General features: G+C 40.1%; 2 protein-coding genes across 4 annotated transcripts in view; one reads left to right on the forward strand and one right to left on the reverse strand.

Moving 5' to 3' along the window:
- Positions 1-1,933, forward strand: part of PTCD3 (pentatricopeptide repeat domain 3) — a 33,642-nt gene extending 31,709 nt beyond the window's left edge. Inside the window, exon 24 of the mRNA XM_034771364.1 lies at positions 13-1,933. Within this exon, the coding sequence (XP_034627255.1) occupies positions 13-64 (52 nt within the window). The 3' untranslated portion in view covers positions 65-1,933. The remainder of the gene's footprint in view (positions 1-12) is intronic.
- A 743-nt stretch (positions 1,934-2,676) lies between these two features.
- IMMT (inner membrane mitochondrial protein) overlaps positions 2,677-20,325 on the reverse strand; it is a 34,804-nt gene continuing 17,155 nt past the window's right edge. For 2 of the 3 annotated variants that reach the window (XM_034771363.1, XM_034771361.1), the window contains exons 8-15: positions 19,354-19,457; positions 17,404-17,539; positions 13,335-13,464; positions 9,606-9,620; positions 7,229-7,452; positions 5,887-6,018; positions 5,274-5,403; positions 2,677-3,664 (exon numbers count right to left, since the gene is read on the reverse strand). In XM_034771363.1, the coding sequence (XP_034627254.1) occupies positions 3,057-3,664; positions 5,274-5,403; positions 5,887-6,018; positions 7,229-7,452; positions 9,606-9,620; positions 13,335-13,464; positions 17,404-17,539; positions 19,354-19,457 (1,479 nt within the window). In that variant the 3' untranslated portion in view covers positions 2,677-3,056. The remainder of the gene's footprint in view (positions 3,665-5,273; positions 5,404-5,886; positions 6,019-7,228; positions 7,453-9,605; positions 9,621-13,334; positions 13,465-17,403; positions 17,540-19,353; positions 19,458-20,325) is intronic. The other variant, XM_034771362.1, reaches the window with a different exon arrangement.

Raw genomic sequence — 20,325 nt, forward strand, 5'->3', positions numbered from 1 at the left:
TTTTCTCCCCAGGAAGGCTGTGGAAGATGCTGATCCCCAAAGCAGCGATAGCGACAGCGACTAGGAGCTGTTTCTTTAGCTTTCCCTGTGAAACAAAGAATGGGAGCAGTTTCTCACTACTATGATCTGTGTGGGCTGCTTTGGAAAGCTGCACTCATGATTTCACCCCTCTCCTTCCATTGGACGGGACAGACCAAAGGACACTAGGAATAAGAAGCTTGTATTGTTCTGCTTGCAGCAATACCTCTCCTCCCACCTCTATCCTCAAACCAGCTAAGAGAGACGATGGAAGCTCTTCGCCGTTAAATGCTCCCCTAGTGGCTTGTCCAGGGGTTAGAGAAGAGACATATGGCTATGGACTAGACCACATCTACATCAGCCTTACCTGTTTTCAGTTGACTTAGTCTGTGAATTTAAACAGCCTAAATTACTGTTTCACTGTTTTACATGAAACATTCTTATCAGCCCTGTGCAATCAGTCTATTAAGTGTTATAAGTTACTCTGCAGTACAATGGAGCTGATCTATGAAGACTCCTCCAGGGACTTGCTTATGGTACCTCCCCTCTTGGGTTCAGGAATGGGCTTTGAGGCCCAGAGCTGTGACAGCTGCTCTACTGTGAGCCTCTAAGGCTCCAGCTACCCTGCAACCTGGGGGTGTGATTCTCACCTTAAAATGTACATGGCTGCTGTACTCAAAGATGCTGCTTCTACCCTCCAGCAGAGGCCTACACTGACCTTGTCTTCTAGCATGCATGGGCAGTGCTGCCTTGAAAAGCTTGATAGTTCCCTTTAACTGATACCACTAGGATGATGTTGTCCCTAACACACCCACACCAAAGGCTAGAGTTTAACCTCCCAGGCTCCATTGTGGGAAGAGGGAGTTTGTCAGTCTTTTAATCAGCCTTCTCAGATGAATCTTTTCATTGAAGAGGATCACAATTGGGTAGTATGGAGAACCTCAAGGCACAAATTAATCAATTCTTTTCATTGTAACATCCTTTTGATCACTTCCATAGCTACCAGCATAGTAAAGGTTAAGCTCAGCAGTACTTCCTTCCTACACTAAAGCAGTTTCCATGTATCTACTACTGAACATGCAATAGGAGAAAAGGGGTTGAGTGCAGGATTAAAAGTGAAGTGTAACAGTGACAGCTAAGAGGGAGTAGGGGAAGATGCACCTCTATAACAGCTTGAATAGCCTAAACACACTAATTACAATAAGGGGGATAAGAGGAAAACTGGACAGACATAGGAAGAGTCTCTGCCATGTCACACTTGATTAGATTAAGCAAAAGTAGGGCAGCTCTATTCTTTCTTCCTGTCCTCCACTGCCATATTTACAGCTAGACTAAACAAAAAATAGTGCAAGGAACAAGTCAGTTGTTTCTAACTTTGTCTCAGCCCGTGAAAGGAGTGGCTGGCCTTTACATCAGTCAACCATAAGGATATCACTAGAGTGTTGCAGTGGTAGCTTGGATTGCTGCTGTATTATTCAGCCACTGCTCTTTGGTTCATGTCAGTCAGTGTAACTTATATTCTTATAGGAGTACTGCTGGGCCTACAACAACCTTTCCAAATGTTTGAAGCTGACCGTAAATAGCAACTTTTGTTGGTGAGAATTGAAATGCTATTATTATGGGAATGTGAATTAATTATGATAAGGTTGTAGATATCTGTTCTAGGTAAATATCCTACTTCTAGGTGCTTTGATTTTTAAAGCATGAAGCAAAGTTAACCATACAGCAATGTATAATAAACCCTGCCAGAACTAAAGGGGAAAATTGATGTGTTTGAACTAGTTTATATAGAATAAGGGTAAATAAAGGCTTGAACAGGTCTACTTCACTATCTTCCATGTTGGAACTGAAATACAGTACGTGGTCTAAATCTGTTGTAATGTTTTGTAAATAAATATATGTAGTTTGTTTGGGACACCTTGCATGATACTGATGAATGTGGTTGGTTCGAGGTAAGTTAAAGAGCTGATACATTCTACCCAGACTAACATTTCACTGAAGTAAAATATAGGGAGGAAAGTTTCAGAACAGGGAGGCATTTAGGAAACCTAGCAGAATTTTCTTGCAAGTCTGAATGTCTTTTGTGTGTTTGATCCATACTTAATATCTATCATGATAGAGGCAAGGATGAGTTTTAATCAATATTTTTCAAGATGTTTTCTGGTTAAACCAATTGGTAATACTATGCACACATCTGGAAGCTTCCTAATTACAGACCATGCTGTTTAACAGACTACTAAATTAAAGTATTTCCTTACACAGTGAGAGGATGCTTGTTTTGAACTGCCTAAGCACAAAGATATTTTAGTTCTAGATTATATACATAGCCTGGCACTAACTCAAGGATTTAAAATACAACTGCAAGAAATAGCATCAGTAGTTATACTATGTAGGGTAAAAGGCAAGGGCTAGTGATAGTATAAATTTAAATTCCTACACACTGAGAACAAGAATATATACTAACACACAGTTACCGAGAGATGTGGCAGCTGTTTGCCACCATCAGCTTCAGGCCACTAATACCAACTCCTGCATCACTGATCTGCTTTGATGCTGCAATCTCCTATGTGCATATGAGAACTGATAGAAACTTTCTGCCTTTGCCCCTTGTTTGGATTTGGTAACAGCTTTAAGCAAGAGAATTGAATAGAAGAGACATGGGTTTTACATCTTGTTTTATTCAACGGCACCAACTGGCAAATCAATAATGGTGGGTTACAAACATTATTTTGGCTGGATCACAAGCCCAATCAGTACAACTTGGAAACAAAATGGCTATACAAGTTGCAGAGAAAGCATCCTGAAGGTTGCTGTCATGATAACAACTGAAACCAATACAAATACAACAGGTGGTGAGATTCAGCTCAGTGCAAGGAGACAGGACAGTACCCGTGGTTTGAGACATAACTCTTTCTACCCCTTTCAAGGTCCTGGTGTGCAAACCCTTTACAGATCATTTGATTTTTTTCCCCAGCACTTAAACGATTCTGCTGCATTAGACTGCTTCCAAAAGTATAATCCTAGATCCCTAGCCTAGATCAATCCACTTGAGTTGTTCCTAATCCCACTGCACTGGCATATGCAGTCAGGATATCCACTACTTGTTTTGTTTCCAGGGTCATTCGAGCTTCAGTCAGCCAATCCTGTGCCACTCTCCTCGATTCCCCTTTCAGCTGGTTGACAAATTTAGCTGCCAGCTCTAGATCTCCATGTTCAATGCAATATGAAGCATAGGATAGTAATTTAAATGTGTCCAGGTCTTCAGGGCTGAGCTCAGCAGGTGGTTTCAGTTGCGGAGGATGAAACAGGAGAAGTGACTGTAGGTAAGAGAGCAAGTACTGATACAAGCTGTTTCTGGTTTCATCGATCATAGCCACTCTTTTTGCCAGTTTTTGGACGGCATAGAAACGTGCTCTGAGTGCCTCTTCACTATAGACTCCCCGGGTCAAAGATTCTTGGGGGAGAGCTGAGACTAAGGCTTCAGTAAATGCATTGTCAGAACAGCTGGCTTTGACGGCCTGAACTGCACACTCCAATGGTTCAGTGGGACTATCCCCAGATGCAGTCTTCATACTGTATTTTAAAGCCTCAACTGAAAGCCACAACTGATGTGCCTTTCTGGCTTCTTCTTCAGCAACTGCGTGGCCTGCAGAATAAACCCAGAAAGGAGGTTTTCGTAGACTGACATTGACCACCCACCTCCCCCATATAACTGCCACATCAAAGTAACTATAAAGTAACTGCACCCTCATAGGCCAGTTTAACACATTAACAAGCACAAGCTAGTTCCCTTTCCCATGAATCAGTTTACTTTCAAAGACAGCACAATCTACTTTTGGAGGTGTGGGACGGGCTGGCTTAACAGCAGTTCAGGATAATATTGTGTCTGACTGCTGAAGTGAGGTGTGCAAAACCTGCTATTATCCCGAGCTGTCTAGAGAAAGCCGGCCACTTCAAAAGCAGGAGAGCTACTTCTCCACAAGTACACTTTGGCAGAGGGTTATATTCTCTTTGAATCTGCTCACTAGGGCAGAAGTGCTCAGCACATTAGGAAAAACAGGTCAATTAGTTATGTGGCCAATATGTGCTTAGGCATCAATCTTGGGTCACTGTGATGGAATAAACCCCTCTGTTCATACCCTACACACTACTGTAAGAATCTTTGTACAGAGTATTCCTGACGAGTTTTCAAATGACACCTTACAGTTTGCATGTCAGTATTGGCCTAGTAAAATATGTGTTGCAACATTGTATGTGAAGTTATAAGATTCCCCTGTACGATAGATACACATTCCAAATCCCACAGCCCTGACCAGACAGAAGTCAGGTCTGTCCTAAACAAAGGAAGGAATGTGTGCTTGCCTTACTTTGCATTTAAGTGATAAAAACGTCATCAAGCAGGGAGGGAAAACAAAGGAAGTTCAAACAAGTGAAAAATAAAACCCCAGCAGGGAATAGTCTTCCACATAGACTGACTCCCCGGTCTCAGCTGGAAAGGATTTTCAAGAGGAGAGAAACTATAAAAAGAAGGGACAAACACCCCCTGGGACACCCCCCCCAACCCCCACACCTGAGAAGACAAAAGGAAAACAGCCATTGGAGTGCGGGGGAGGGGTTCAGACCTGAAAGTTTGGTCAGTAATCTACTGGAGAGTGGTGTGAAAGTTTGCTTTGCAACCCAGATTGTTTCTTAAGTAGATACAAGGAGGAAAAAAAAAAAAAAAAAAAAAGTAAAACACTAGTAACCATTTCTGACTTTTGTGCCTCCTCACTTATACTCCTTCAAAATCTCTTTGTAGTTAATAAACTACTTTTACTGTTTCATCTAATCCAGTGTTTAAGTTGAAGTGCCTGGGTAACTCCATTTAAAATAAGATGGCATATTATTGCCTTCAAGGAATAACAGACTTAATATAGTTGTACTGTCCAGGAAAGGGCTGGGCAGTAAAGGATAAACCTTTCTAGAGGAAGATCTGATCCGGGACTGGGTGAGGTGTTGGGGTCACCCTGCAGTAGAATCAAGCCTGGTGAAAGCCAGGGTGTAGCTGGCAGGCTACAGTAACACAAACACGGAGGGTATGGCTAGCATGCTGGAAGGCTGTTTGTGAGCAGCCCAGGCAGGAACTACTACAGCAAGGTATTGCAAGGCACCCAAGGGTGCAGGGTAAGGGTGACATAGTGCCCCACTAGTCTGGATTGTGCTCTGGTACATCACAGTCATCACAAAATGTTTCTGCCCCATTTTCCAGTACTCACTCTCCACTGCCTGCTCAATCCCTTTCAGCCGGGCATAGGCTGTGTTGATATCCAAAGTGAAGTTGTCAAGTTGTTCCTGAGTAAGGCGTTTGAATTGCATTTCCTGTTCACTGAGCTTCTCAGACAAGCTCTGAAACAAGAAACTTAACATAAATCTAGTACCATTGTAAACAAATACATGAACAAATACTTCATGGACAGAGATCAAAATTATACCTTTTAGAACACAATACCACAGATCAGTTTATTGTATGCCTTCCAAAGACAACGCACATTATAGTAAATACAACATTGCCCTGGCAATCAGGCACCCTAACTTGAGAGTAGAGCCAAATACTATTGCACTTGCTGTTTAGTATCAGCAAATCCTCTCTTCCATCAAAAAGATTAAAAGGAATAGAATCTGAAGTGATCAAAGAGTTTGTGTATTCCATCCCCTTTCAGTATAATTGGCTTCATTCTATGGCCTGCATTAAAGTGTACTGAAGGATGCATTTGTAAGACTGCTGTCCAGTGGGACCCTTACATGATGTGCATCTCCCAAGGCGATCACAAACTAGATACCATGCCATGTAGTCCCTGGCCATTTCATTATAGATCTCCCCTCCCTCACCTGCTGAAACTCCAGTTTGAGTTCCTGTTCTTGGATCTTCAGAACATCTCTTAGGTGATCCGTGTGAGCAGCTGCCTGCCTGCGGAGCTGGGTCCTCATTTCACTCTCCATTACTTCTCGGACTTCTTCTATCTGTACAGAAACAGGCACTACCTATAAGTCTTCATCTCCCAACTGCTTGATGATAGCAAGGGTGATGTTATTGAAAATTAACCCAACAATAATTTTCTTGAGGTCATATTCCTGACATCTCTGAGCTTCTTATAAAGACTCTATGTAACTTTACATTTTTAAAATTAACAACGTTTTAGAGACACCTTCGAAGTTCTCTTGCTCTGTTGGTTTGTCTTTCTAATGGCTAAAAGCCCATAATGCTAGTAACCAGTGACTACACTTGCTAGATAGTTAACTGTTCATGCTTTTAAGTTTAGACATGCATGAAAAATAAATTGCTCAGATAAAAGTATACATCAAAAAAAATTTCTAAAATTTCCCCAATCAGGTCTCAAATTAAAATGCTTCTACTTTTTTCCCCCTCCTCTATCTGTAATATTTTATTTCAAACTATACACACGGTGTCAGCTTATCTGCTTATAAACTTGACACTAACACTTATTTCTGGAGTGGCTATATGTTTTCCCAATCCCTGAATGTTTTTTGCACTAATGGAGTCACATGAGAAGTCAACGGGCTTCTAGTTCTTTCTTGTACTGAGCTTCCTGTCAGTGAACTGTTCACTCAAGCTAGCCCTGGTCCCTTTTCTTCAAATGCCACAACAACCTGGATCTAAACAGCTGAATTAAAACAAATAAGGGAGGGGGGGGGAGGAGGAGGAGGAGGAGTTCTTAACTATGAAGATCTCAATCCGAATGCAGCTTTGGACAACCACAACCTGGGTGAAATCTTGGCCCTACTGAAGTTAATGGGAGTTTTGCAGTTGACTTCAGTACAGCCAAGATTACACCCTGCTTTTCAGAAGTGCACACGTGCAAGATTTCATGTCTTGTTTGGAAGCACTCTACATTTTGCTGACCATATATGAATACAAATACCCATATTTGTGTGTAATAGCTGTGGCTGACTATACATGGAACGTTTTCAAAAGTACTTAAGTGACTCACGGGCTTTTGAAAGTTTTCCCCTACAAGCCTAATTTGCGCACACATTTGAGAATCTAGCTTCAATGTCCAAAGCTATATTTCTGTTTTCTAACCAGCTGCCACACTATTAGTTTGCAGCTTGGAAGATGTCAGACTTCACTGGTGAATTCCACTACAGGCAGAGAACATACTGGAAAACAGCAGCATGGGAGGGAGGACCAATTACCCTGTGCTTACTGTACCTTTTTGTCCTGGCCAATCTGGATCTCACTTTTGTGGTGCTCTAGTGCTTTGGCCACTGCTGTCTCAAGTGCTCTCTTATCTTCCAGTTTTTGCTTTTCCAGGGCTGCCTCAATGTGCTGCTGTTCTCTCACTCTCTGATCTGCCAGTTCACTGTTTAGCTGGTCAATACGACGATGAGCATGGGCAATGAGAGAATTTAAATCATCTGTAGACAGCTGACCAGCTAGAGAGAACAAGTTTTATTAGAAATAGATGACTGGAGAAACAGTCAGACAGACACGCCACCTGCGCCAACCAGCACATGCACACACGAAACAAGATCATCCTCAGGTCACAAACTGGAAATATTTAATACTCAACTAGCACTTTTTATCCAAGGACCTTAGCACTTTACTATCCCTCTTCCTGCCAGGGCACCCATCCAAGCCCTTCTGGACAGCATCTCCAAACTAACCAAGTGAATTATTTTTTCCTAAATACAAGAAGGAGCTATCAAAATGCATCTCTCACAATTACCACCCTGCCAGCCCCTGGATTCTTCCCCACCCCACCCCGATGTATGTCAAATTTAGAACTGTAAGTTTCTCGTGGCTCAAAACTGCCCTTGTATTGGTTTTTAAAGCACCATGCAGTTATCACTGTGCTAATAAGCCATACAGCAGCCCAAGGGATGTAGAGTAAAGCAGAGCCAGTGACTCTGGGTGAGACTGGATATGGATGACCGTGAGCTTGCTGAAGCTCAGTCCTGAGAAGACAGGCAGGGACAGTGAGTGAGAGGAGAGCAAGTCAAAGTATTGGCAGCTGTTATGCAAGTTCCTCTGATTGAGGTTTATATCCAGCATCTGTTACCAGAGTCCACAAGTTGGTTGATCAAACAGTGGCAGAGATCAAAACCATATCTGCATATGGTCAAAGGTTGCAGCCTTTTCTTTGGGATGTAGACCTGGCCACCATTGGCACTCAGGACCAGATTTCTGCAATGTGTGCCATGCAGGGCTCTCTCAAACCCATTCCCAAGCTGGAGCCAGTGCAGAAGGTGGCAACCTGCTTGATAAGTATCTTCCCATGAGCACATTATTACTTGTGCTCCAGGATCTACATCTGCTATTGGCTTCTGGGTGGAGCTAAAGGTGTTGGTTCTTACCTATGAAGTCCTAAATGGCCTAGGAAATGAGATCTCAACCTGTTAAATGGAGGAAAGAGTGTGTGGGGGGGATGTGTCCCCCAGCATGGAAAAGGCTGAACCACTGGCCTCAGGCTATCCTACACAAAGTCACTCAGACACAGGCTGCCCCAGTAAAGATTAGCAGGCATACTTGAGCTGCACCACCTCGCTGTCAGCAGGGAAGAGATAGGGGTTCCAGCAGAGCATTCTCTGCGATGACCCCTTTTCTTCTGGAATGCTCTCTCCTAGTTCTGGTCCCAAAAAGCCCAAGCTTGTTAACCTACCAGGCATGTGCTGCTAAGCCCATCCATTCCAGTGGGCACTGGAGGGCGTGAGATTTTATTTGGGGGAAATGTGCTGCGAAGGAGAGTTTTTAGTCCAGTTTAGGACTGCTGATCAATGATTAGTATGACATGAGGACAGACGGCAGGAAGAAGCGCTGCTCCTGTGATGAAGCGTTGTTTGTAACTCCTTGTACCGTGATTAAGTTTGATGTCAAGGGAACGCAGCTCCCTGTACAACCTGCTTTGGTTCAGAGTTTTTAAAATCAAACTAAGCAAGTTGATAAAATTTACCATTTTCCTAAGGTGGAGAAACTACCATGCAAGGATTTAGGTCAAAATTTTACAAACATCCACTCATTTTGCAGGCCCTACTTGACCTCAAGGGCCTGGTTTTCAGAGGTGCTGCATATCTACAAGTTGCAAAGGGTGCTGGTGGTGCTCAGAACCTCTGCAAAATGAGGCTCAAGGTGGGCATAGGAAAATTGAGGAACCTAAAATTAGTGGGCACTGGAAAATTTAGGCCCAAATGGCTTACCCAAGATTACCCAGCAAGTCAATGGCAGGACACAACTTTCTGGTTCACAGTTCTGTGCTCCTAATCATCTGGGATCAGCATAAGGGTATTCCAGTGACATGACAATATTCATGTAAGGAATTTAACCATGTAGTTAATATTTTCAGTAACTGTTACCTGAGCAACAAAACTATTTCAAGTGTATGATTTACAAGCACAACAGACAAGAACCAGACTACACAGAGAAACTAAACGGGAAGTATCCCAAAGCAAACGTCAGCGCTAATATATTTTATAAATGCAGCAACTAAGCACTAGTTGATATTGTCTAGTTGTAAAGCAATGCACGACACAAACACAGAAAGACTTGAGAAATAACATTCATCAGAGCAGAAGAAGTTACAGTAACTCACCTAAATCAGTTATCTCTGCAACAGAAAGAGGAAGGTTTGGAAAAATTAATGAACAGTCAACACAGCAAATCAATTAGTTGGTAAAAGCATGCAGAAATGTACATGAAAACATACCACTCATAGCTCTGTATTTAGAGCGCTGTAGCATATTATAGGGAGTCTTTTAGTTAGACCAGCAGCTTTTTCTTTTTGTTAAAGCTCTTAAAAGTCTCTTTATATAATACCAACATAAAACCCACACCATCAAAGCCTCTACAATCACATTCCAAGCTTTAACAGTCATAGCAAAGGAGCAGTGCAGATTAAGCTAAAATATGTTTAAGAATAAGGACTACATATTTTAATTGGGAAGCACAGCACACCATTACACTTTGAAGTTAGTCTTTCAGTTACTCCAAAGCAGAGGTGTCCACAACTTACCTATTGCTAGACACACAAAAACTTCAGAATACAACTCTGAAGCATTTAATTATGAGCAGCAATGTGGTTCATTAAACTTGTCAAATTTATTTGCTCAAATGAAGCTCTCTCAAGATTGAAATTTAAGACAGACCAGCACAGGGAAGATTTTCCCCAGAAAACACAACGTGAATGTGGCCTCTTTGTGCCCTTGCCCTGCAATTAACAGCTTGCAAATGGGACATCTATCTACACTTGCATGGAGCCCAACTGAAGTGCACTGTCACTTGCAGGATCAGGGCCCGAGCATGGAAGCTAGGAAATAATTTCAAGAATTAACACGGAGTGCAGAACTAAACACCTGAAAAATGAACCTGCTACAATTCATAGCCGTGAGTTCCAATATGTTCATTTTTCTAGACACAGCCTTTTACATTTAAAAAGGCTGCTCACATTTGACAGAGAATTTGGCAAAAACAGTTCACCATCTGCAAAGACCTGAAATGCTATTTTTGGGCCTGAAGTGAATTGCTGTTACAAATTACTTAAAAATAAAAGCAGTAATCACAGAAAATATAAGGTGAACTACTGCTATTAATACACAACCTGTAATGTACACAAATGTTATGTCTACAAATACATAGACTGTAATTTAGAAGCCAACTCATTAAAAGCTATGACAATTATTTTTTGTATATTGGATATAAAACAAAATCTTAGATTGGTTGGTAAACCATCATCAGAACAGCATAACTGAAGTTTCCTGAATAATGCTGGCTGGCTGGCTTCCCCCCTTGTTTTGTGCTAGGATACAAATCCTGACTGCATTAATTGCATGAGGTGCGCAGGTACAAGATTTATTATGACAACATTTCCTATAGCTCAAACTATACAAGTCCTTTAAGTAAGGTAAATGAAATTTAAAATTACTGTTTAAAGAATTTGTGACTCACTACTTAAATATGTTTCAAATGGTTCATAATATGGGCTAGCACAGGGGTCGGCCACCTTTCGGAAGTGGTGTGCCGAGTCTTCATTTAATCACTCTAATTTAAGGTTTCACGTGCCAGTAATACATTAACATTTTTAGAAGGTCTCTTTCTGTAAGTCTACAATATATAACTAAACTATTGTTGTATGTAAAGTAAATAAGGTTTTTAAAATGTTTAAGAAACTTCATTTAAAAATAAATTAAAATGCAGAGCCCCCCCCAGACCGGTGGCCAGGACCCGGGCAGCATGAGTGCTACTGAAAATCAGCTTAAGTGCTGCCTTCAGCACATGTGCCATAGGTTGCCTACCCCTGGGCTAGCATATTTTTAAGCCAGGAGAAAAATACCCAAGCACCTAGCAGAGAAATTCCCCAAAGAATAAAAAACTCCAATTTCACCGACAGAAAAGCTGTAATGTTATCAGACCAGGCTTATTTGCTGCTCTAACACAATACTCCACTATCTGTGGAACCATATTTAGTAAGTCACCTGACAAGTAAAAACACATTTTTCTAAGTTACTGTGCATTTACTGTTCAAAGTTCAGTGCTGCAGTTACTGCTGCCAATTTCTCTGACCACATAAATATGAACACAAGTATCTGGGGTAAAATACACTATTTCCAACACAGGTCTTGCTTTCCACTGCATGCACCCAAAAGCTATGGGCCTCTACAGTGAGATGAGCATGAAGGGATATGAGCACACTAAAAAAACAGCAGAATTCTCTCAGAATCATATCAGTATCCACTACAACACCACAAAGCAACAATTTAAACAATCATTAAAAAAAAAAAAAAAAAAAAAAAAACACACTTCTTAAATTATAAACATGCCTCTGCATATCCATAAGATGAATCATTAAAACATCCCTGGAAAGCCATTAAGTGATAGCTTCAACTATGTCTAGGGAGCTAAACATTGTCAGAAAGTTATAGACTCCCAGTGCCAGATAAATGCCAAACCATTCTTCAGAAGGAAGGCCCTGATTTCGCAAAGCATTTAAGAATATGCTTAAATTCTATGTTTTGAAAAGGGAATAGTTATGCATATGCTTAGGGGCTTTACTCAAAGGGACTCGGCGACAGGGCAAAACCATGGTATTTAATAACACATACTTTAAAAAAGAAAAACATCCTTATGCTTGATCTCTGTTGATTAACATAGCTGTCATGTTATCTAATGGTCACTAATACAGTAGAGCAGTAGCTGTTCAGCAGTATCTCAAGAAAGCTTCCGTGTGACATTAAATGGACTTGCTCCATTTCAGTTCAAGTTAATTTAATCTAGCCAACTGTACACTGGTTACTTCACCCATATTCTATAAAACTCAGATACAGATACAGTGATCTTTAAACAGTTTACTGATTTATACAGTTCATATTCCACTAATGATAGGTTTCAGAGTAGCAGCCGTGTTAGTCTGTATCCACAAAAAGAACAGGAGTACTTGTGGCACCTTAGAGACTAACAAATTTATTAGAGCATAAGCTTTCGTGGGCTGCTGCATCCGAAGAAGTGGGCAGCAGCCCACGAAAGCTTATGCTCTAATAAATTTGTTAGTCTCTAAGGTGCCACAAGTACTCCTGTTCTATATTCCATTAAGAATCTCAGAAGGGAAATATTACAGATTTGATTTTTTAATGGAAACAAGTAGAAAAACAAAACTAAGTTACTCTAGTTGTTCCACAAATAACAGTTGCTTGTGCTTTATTGAAAGGACCCTTTTCAGTTGCACCTGGCCTTCTCTTTCCATAATATGGGCCTACTCTACTCATTCCCTGCCACTGCCCTCTCGCTCACCTACTCAGCCCCCCCCCCCATCACCCGCCGCTTGTCTACTCACCCCCCCTCTCCCCCTCCCGCGGGCCGCACAGTGAGCCCATCTACTCAACCCCCGCGGGCCGCACAATGAGCCCACACGGGCCGCATGTGGCCCCCGGGCCGCATGTTGTGCAGGCCTGCTCTACATCACTACTCTCGGAACACCTGGAAGTTTAAAAGACTCCAACAGAGGACAATCAAGTACCTTTCCAATGTCAAGTTTCAGTGCGGGTGCTTTCTTCAAGCTACCCAGAAACCATCTTGTGATTTCATCTGCAAGAGTACAATTGCTCCATAAATTACCTATTCAAAATGAGGGCTTTCTGTACCAGTTGGTTCAGATTACTTGCGATTTTAAAATTAATTCACAATAGTTTACAATTAAACTAGCTACAATGTAGAGAAACAGAAAATTAAAACAACTGTATGTCCATATAAGCAGCTGTAGTGCTCTTGGAAAACAAAGTGCTTTGTGCATCATTAAACATTAAAGGTAACATAACAGTCCAAGACTTACTTAGCCCCTTCCAGCCAGTTTGTATTTCTGGAGTGATACTATCCAGTTCTCGCTGAAATTCATCCCTAGCTTTAGCCACAAGTTCATGGTACTGAGCTACGATCTTAGCCTCAGATTGTGCTGCCTGAACCTACAAAGATATAAATAAATAAAAATTGGGTTAGATTTACCTTTGAAGGCAAGTATTAAATCATATATATTAGGGCTGTCAAGCGATGAAAAAAATTAATCGCAATTAATCGCGCTGTTAAATAACGGAATACCATTTAAATATTTTTGGATGTTTTCTACATTTTCAAATATATTGATTTCAATTACAATACAGAATACAAAGTGTACAGTGCTCACTTTATATTTATTTTTATTACAAATATTTGCACTGTAAAAAAACAAATAGTATTTTTCAATTCACTTCATACAAGTACTGTAGTGCAATCTCTTTACCATGAAAGCTGAAATTACAAATGTAGAATTATGTACAAAAAGATAACTGCATTCAAAAATAAAATATGTAAAACTTTAGAGCCTATGAGTCCAATCAGTCCTACTTCGGCCAATTGCTCAGACAAACAAGTCTGGTTACAATTTGAAGGAGATAATGCTGCCCGCTTCTTGTTTACAAATGTCACCTGAAAGGGAGAACAGGCGTTCACATGGAACTGTTGTAACTGGTGTCGCACAATATTTATGTACCAGATGCGCTAAAGATTCATGCATCCCTTGATGCTTCAACCACCATTCCAGAGGACATGCGTCCATGCTGATGTTCTGCTCAATAATGATCCAAAGCAATGCGGACTGACTCATGTTCATTTTCATTGTCTAAGTCAGATGCCACCAGCAGAAGGTTGATTTTCTTTTTTGATGGTTTTGGTTCTGTAGTTTCCGCATTGGAGTGTTGCTCTTTTAAGACTTCTAAAACCATGTTCCACACCTTGTCCGTCTCAGATTTTGGATAGCACTTCAGATTCTAAAACCTTGGGTCGAGTGCTGTAGCTATTTTTAAAAATCTCAGATTGGTACCTTCTTAGCTTTTTATCAAATCTGCTGTGAAAATGTTCTTAAAATGAACATGTGCTGGGTCATCATCCGAGACTGCTATAAACATGAAATATATGGCAGAATGCAGGTAAAACAGAACAGGAGACATACAATTCTCCCCCAAGGAGTTCAGTCACAAATTTAATTAACGGATTAATTTTTTTTAACAAGCATCAGCATGGAAGCATGTCTTCTGGAATGGTGGCCAAAGCACGAAGGGAAATACGAATGTTTAGCATATCTGACACAAATACCTTGCAACGCCAGCTACAAAAGTGCCATGCGAACACCAGTTCTCACTTTCAGGTGATATTGTAAATAAGAAACAGGCAGCAGTATCTCCCGTAAATGTAAACAAAACTTGTTTGTCTTAACGATTGGCTGAACAAGAAGTAGGACTGGGTGGACTTGTAGGCTCCAAAGTTTTACATTGTTTTGTTGTTGAGTGCAGTTATATAACAAAACAAAATCTACATTTGTAAGTTACACTTTCACAGTAAAGAGATTGCACTACAGTATCTGTATGAGGTGAATTGAAAAATAATATTTCTTTTGTTTATCATTTTTACAGTGCAAATATTTGTAATAAAAAATAATATAAAGTGAACACTGTATACTTCATTTTCTGTGTTGTAATAGAACTCAATATGTAAAAAAAATCCAAGAATATTTCATACATTTCAGTTGGTATTCTATTGCTTAACAGTGCAATTAATCAAGATTAATTTTTTTATCGCAATTAATTTTTTTGAGTTAATTGCATGGGTTAACTGTGATTATTCGAAAGCCCTAATATACACACACACACACACACAGCACAAGCACCACACTTCTACTCATTAGTGACAGAGGAGAGGTCTATTACTAACTTACAAGGCAAATTTGCTAGAAAAAACTGACCTCAATATAGTTTCCCCCAAACCTCTTGTCAAGGCTCCTTCCCCACTCTGAACATTAGGGTATAGATGTGGGGGCCTGCATGAAAAGTTCTAAGCTTAACTACCAGCTTAGATCTGGTCCGCTGCCACCACTCCCAAATGTGCTAATTCCCTTCCCTGGGTAGCCTTGATTGACTCTTCACCAATTCCCTGGTGAATACAGATCCAAACCCCTTGAATCTTAAAACAAGGAGAAATTAATCATCCCCCCTCCTTTCTCCCACCAACTCCTGGTGGATCAAGATCCAACCCCCTTGGATCTAAAAACAAGGAAAAAATCAATCAGGTTCTTAAAAAGAAGGCTTTTAATTAAAGAAAAAGGTAAAAATCATCTCTGTAAAATCTGGATGGAAAATAACTTTACAGGGTAATCAAACTTAAAGAGCCCAGAGGAACACACCCTTCCCCCCCTCCCCCGTAGCCTTAGGTTCAAAGTTACGGCAAACGGAGGTAAACACCCTAGTAAAAAGTACATTTACAAGTTGAGAAAACAAAGATAAAACTAACACGCCTTGCCTGGCTGTTTACTTACAAGTCTGAAATAGGAGAGACTTGTTCAGAAAGATTTGGAGAGCATGGATTGATGTCTGGTCCCTCTCAGTCCCAAGAGTGAACAACCACCAAAAACAAAGAGCACAAACAAAAAGCCTTCCTCCCACCAAGATTTGAAAATATCTTGTCCCCTTATGGGTCCTTTGGGTCAGGTGTCAGCCAGGTTACCTGAGCTTCTTAACCCTTTACAGGTAAAAGGATTTTGGAGTCTCTGGCCAGGAGGGATTTTATAGTATTGTACACAGGAGGGCTGTTATCCTTCCCTTTATAGTTATGACACCTCTCATATACAATAACTCATTACTGGGAGCTATTGAGACTTCTCCCCCATCTACACAGTACATATAATGAAGTCAGACTATGCCAACCCATAGTGTAGACAGGACTGAAAAGATATGTCTACACTGCAATAAATGACCCATGGCACAGCCATGGCTGGCACAGGTCAGTTGACTCAGGCTCGGGGCTATATGATTAGTGTAAACATTTGGGCTCAGGCTGGACAGCTCTAAGATTCCACTCTCCAGCCCAAGCATCTACACTGCTATTTTTAGCCTCACAGCCCAAGCCAGCTGTCCCAGGCTCTGAGACTCCGTGCTGCAGATTTTTTAATTGGCAGTGTGAACATACCGTTAAGAATATCCCAAATCCAGGCTAAGTCCCTGAACGCATCCAAGGGTTTAGCACTGTAATGGAACACAGTTAAGGTCATATCTATGCTCTAAGTCAGCCAGTTCTGAGACAATCATGTTGTACTGTTTGTAGCCAAGACTGGCCCTAAAGCTGTTCTAGTTTAGATCTGTGCGCCGATGTTCCTATCAATACATAAAGACAAGTAGAAAAGGCACATTTCAATAAAAGCAGCTTTATAAGTCATAAGAACCCTGCAAGACAGGTAAGTTTTATCCTCACTTTACAAACAAGAAAGCTGAGAAAGAAGTAAAATGATTTGCCTGAGGCTACACAGAAAGTCACTGGCAGAACTGAGATGAAATTCCTTGCTCCTAGTTCTGTGTTCTAACCACTGGACCATGGTGCCTCTCCTTTCCAATCTTTCAAAGCAATATGAATTTCTCATGAAGATTAAAGAAAATCACAACCCTCTAAGTCACCTATAATATTAATTACATTTTTTTTCCTGAAGGAGAAAAAAAAAGGCAACTCAAGAGCATCGTGAAAAACAATAGTACCTGAATACATCAAAGCAAGCAAAGCTAGCTTAGTGTGCGTCTATTCATCCATTCTTCTTGATTTACAACTAGCACCATGTTCAAAAGCTACAAGTTACCCAACTGCCCTCAAACTAAAGAAAGCATTCACCCACTAAAACAGATCAAGTAATGGAGCCACTTCTTTCCCCCCCACCAGGAGCTTGTGAAAATTGTTCATTGTCACGTCAGCGCACAAGCTCAAATTACAGCTGAATGATTCTGAATTTATACTCTGTATTTTTAAGCTATTGCAGGAGTTTCTGCACATGCTGGCAATTGCCCATTATGCAAAGGATGATTTATTAGAACAGACTTGGGAAACATTACCTTTTTGACTTCATTGTCCAGGTCAACTATCATATGATGAAGATTCTCTTCTGCAGCAAGTATGTGAGATTTGGCTCCAGCAATCTGAGACTTCTTGGCATCATCAATCACACCCTTCATTTTCTCTAATTTTTCTCTGAAAAAAAGACAGAAACTACTAATTAGCATATGCAGAAGTTCCCTTATTATCTGCACTGGCAAGGAGATTGATCAGATGACCTAACAAACTAATTAAAGGAGAGCTTTAAGCTCTAAACAGAGCTGCTAGAGGGTTCAATGTTTTTAATAGATTTGAAATTATGATTGTATTTAGTGTGAAATTTTCCTTCATAAAACTTTTTGCCCAAGAGGATGGGTTGTGAGGACACAGATTTATTTTGTAAGCTCATTTAGTTTTATGTTCTTAAATTGTATATGCAATTGTAGATTGTTACATGCAGGGAACTGGGTTGGATGTACTCTGCCAAATCAAATGCACCCGATATTTGAAAACTGAGCCACTTCTAGCTAATGCAAAGTTTAGGTACTAAAGTAATGCTTACATTTGTAGAAGGGAATTGGCTGTATTTACAAAGTACTTTTGGCCCAAGTTTTTTGGAAGGTGTGACGAAAAGGAAACGGAGAGACATTTATAAAATCAAACATTAATAGAAATGTTTTCGGGCCTTTTTTTTTTATTTAAGTTCTCCCCTTGCATAATTGGAAACTCAAGACAACAGCACTATGTTCCTGATCCAAAGCCCATTGAAACAAAAAGACTCCCATTGACTAAGAAGCAGGTCCTAAATGAATACAAGCAATAGAGCAATGGCAGCCAGTCAGATTTTTATATATAAATTATCTTAAGTGTCCTTTAAAAGATACTGTCTCTAGTGATACCAGTTTGACTATTCCTAACATTAAGGGGAGGGGAAAAGCAGCATTCAACACTCCAATCATTTTGAATTTAAAAGGATTTTCTTGTTGAAAAGTTTACACACAGTCAGTGGCTATTAGGAGCACTTGTATTGTTTACTAGCTTTCTGGGGGGTTTCTGCAGACAGGCTTTCCTAAGTTCTTCCCACATGCTTTCAGGTTTTGTTTTTCGCATCTCCCCAGAACGAGCCTTTTCAAGATAACCAAATTTTAGATGTCTATCCTACTTCCACATAGATACCCACTTTAATACCATTGAAATCACTAGTCTTCAAGAGCCTGCATAAACTACTAAAAACTCATTAACAAAGACTTAGAAGTAGTTATACAAAACTTTAGGATTATGTGCTGAAAAAGGATTATGATCTGAAAAACAAGGATGTGTGTCTTATTCTTAAGTTTGAAGTTTCTAATATAATTAGTGCAAAATCCTCAGGAGCCTAACTTTACATAACCAGGTTTTAAAGTTTTGGCCATTACAACTGATGATACCTAATGGTATTATTGATCCCTGTACATACAAAGACCAGCTGTGAAATATCTGCAATAGGTTTGCTAATACTGTTTAAGTTTATCCAAGATTTTATCTGAGTAAGATATTAAAGATAAGAAAAATTATATTATGTCCAGTGTCTCTTCTAATGACTAGTTCAGACCAGATTCGGGTTGTTTGGTCTCACTGCCATAGTATCTAAGCTCCAAGAGTGATCTGATTCATTCATTGTTTTATTAGAAAAAGGAAAGGAAACAATGAAAATATCTAAGATTTTACTGTTTCAGATTCTCTATCGTATCAATGTTCTGCAAAATACCAGATCCAGAGACACCTGAGAAGCACATACTATGCATTCTTATATCAAGAGTATGCTTGGGTTAAATTCTTTGGTGCTGGTACAGGTATAGATATAATCTAGTTATGAAAAGGTCGATCTAATTTACATAAATACAGATTACTGTGTGTTGTTTCTACAATTTCTGCCAAATTTGACACTGGAGATATTAAATCAAGCCTATGAAATGCTCAGAACAACTTACTTGGCTTTCAGAAGGGCATCAGCAGCTTCATCCACAGCCTTCCTGCGATCTTTCAATGCTTCCTCCAAGGTCCGCCACTGAGCAGATTTTCTCTCTCCTGACGTCTAGGAAGCACAAGCTTTCTAATTAGGCAAGTTATAACCACTAACAAAATTATCAGCAAGAATGGAAATTCAAAATAGCTGCACAAACTTAAAGGTTCCTAACAAATTTGCAGTTAACTTGAAATATGCCCTTCTAAAAATTAACTTAAGTCATATAAAAACAATTACCTTTGTTACTAATACCAACAACTGAAAGTTTTAAAAATCTGATTTTATCAGAATTTATGCTGTTTACTTTATGCACTTTGTCCTGACTAAACAGTGAAAATAAACTAGTCAATTCCACATTGATTCTCCTGCAATAGAACAATGTAGCAGTCTTTGATTGGACGCTACTGGGAAACTCCTGTGCTTGACTCTACACAAAAAGAACAGGAGTACTTGTGGCACCTTAGAGACTAACAAAGGTGCCACAAGTACTCCTGTTCTTTTTGCGGATACAGACTAACACGGCTGCTACTCTGAAAGCTGACTCTACACAGTGTGGATTATCGTTCCTTCATACTTGCTGATCTTTAAAAATGCAATACAAGTAATTAGAATATTAGTTCTTGTGTTTTAAAAATATTTTTTTTTTTAATTCAAACTTTAGATTCAGTTTAACCTATTTAATCACGTTCCTTTCATTTTAAAACAGATGAATATATTTTTCTTACAGTTCCTATCAATCCAGTAGCATTGATTGCCAAATTCCCCAATGTGAAAAGTGGTATCACCATTTCAGACTTTCCACATGGGAGACCCCTCAAGCCCAGTCCTTATTAGTTATGGATATGCTCCTGTAATGCTAATTAGCCACTTGCACACCTTCTGACCTAGAACACTGCTGAAGGCAACAGCCCTCTGCTGAAAATATGCATGTTGGCAT

This window comes from Trachemys scripta, chromosome 5, assembly GCF_013100865.1.
Source record: "Trachemys scripta elegans isolate TJP31775 chromosome 5, CAS_Tse_1.0, whole genome shotgun sequence".
Lineage (NCBI taxonomy): Eukaryota > Metazoa > Chordata > Testudines > Emydidae > Trachemys > Trachemys scripta.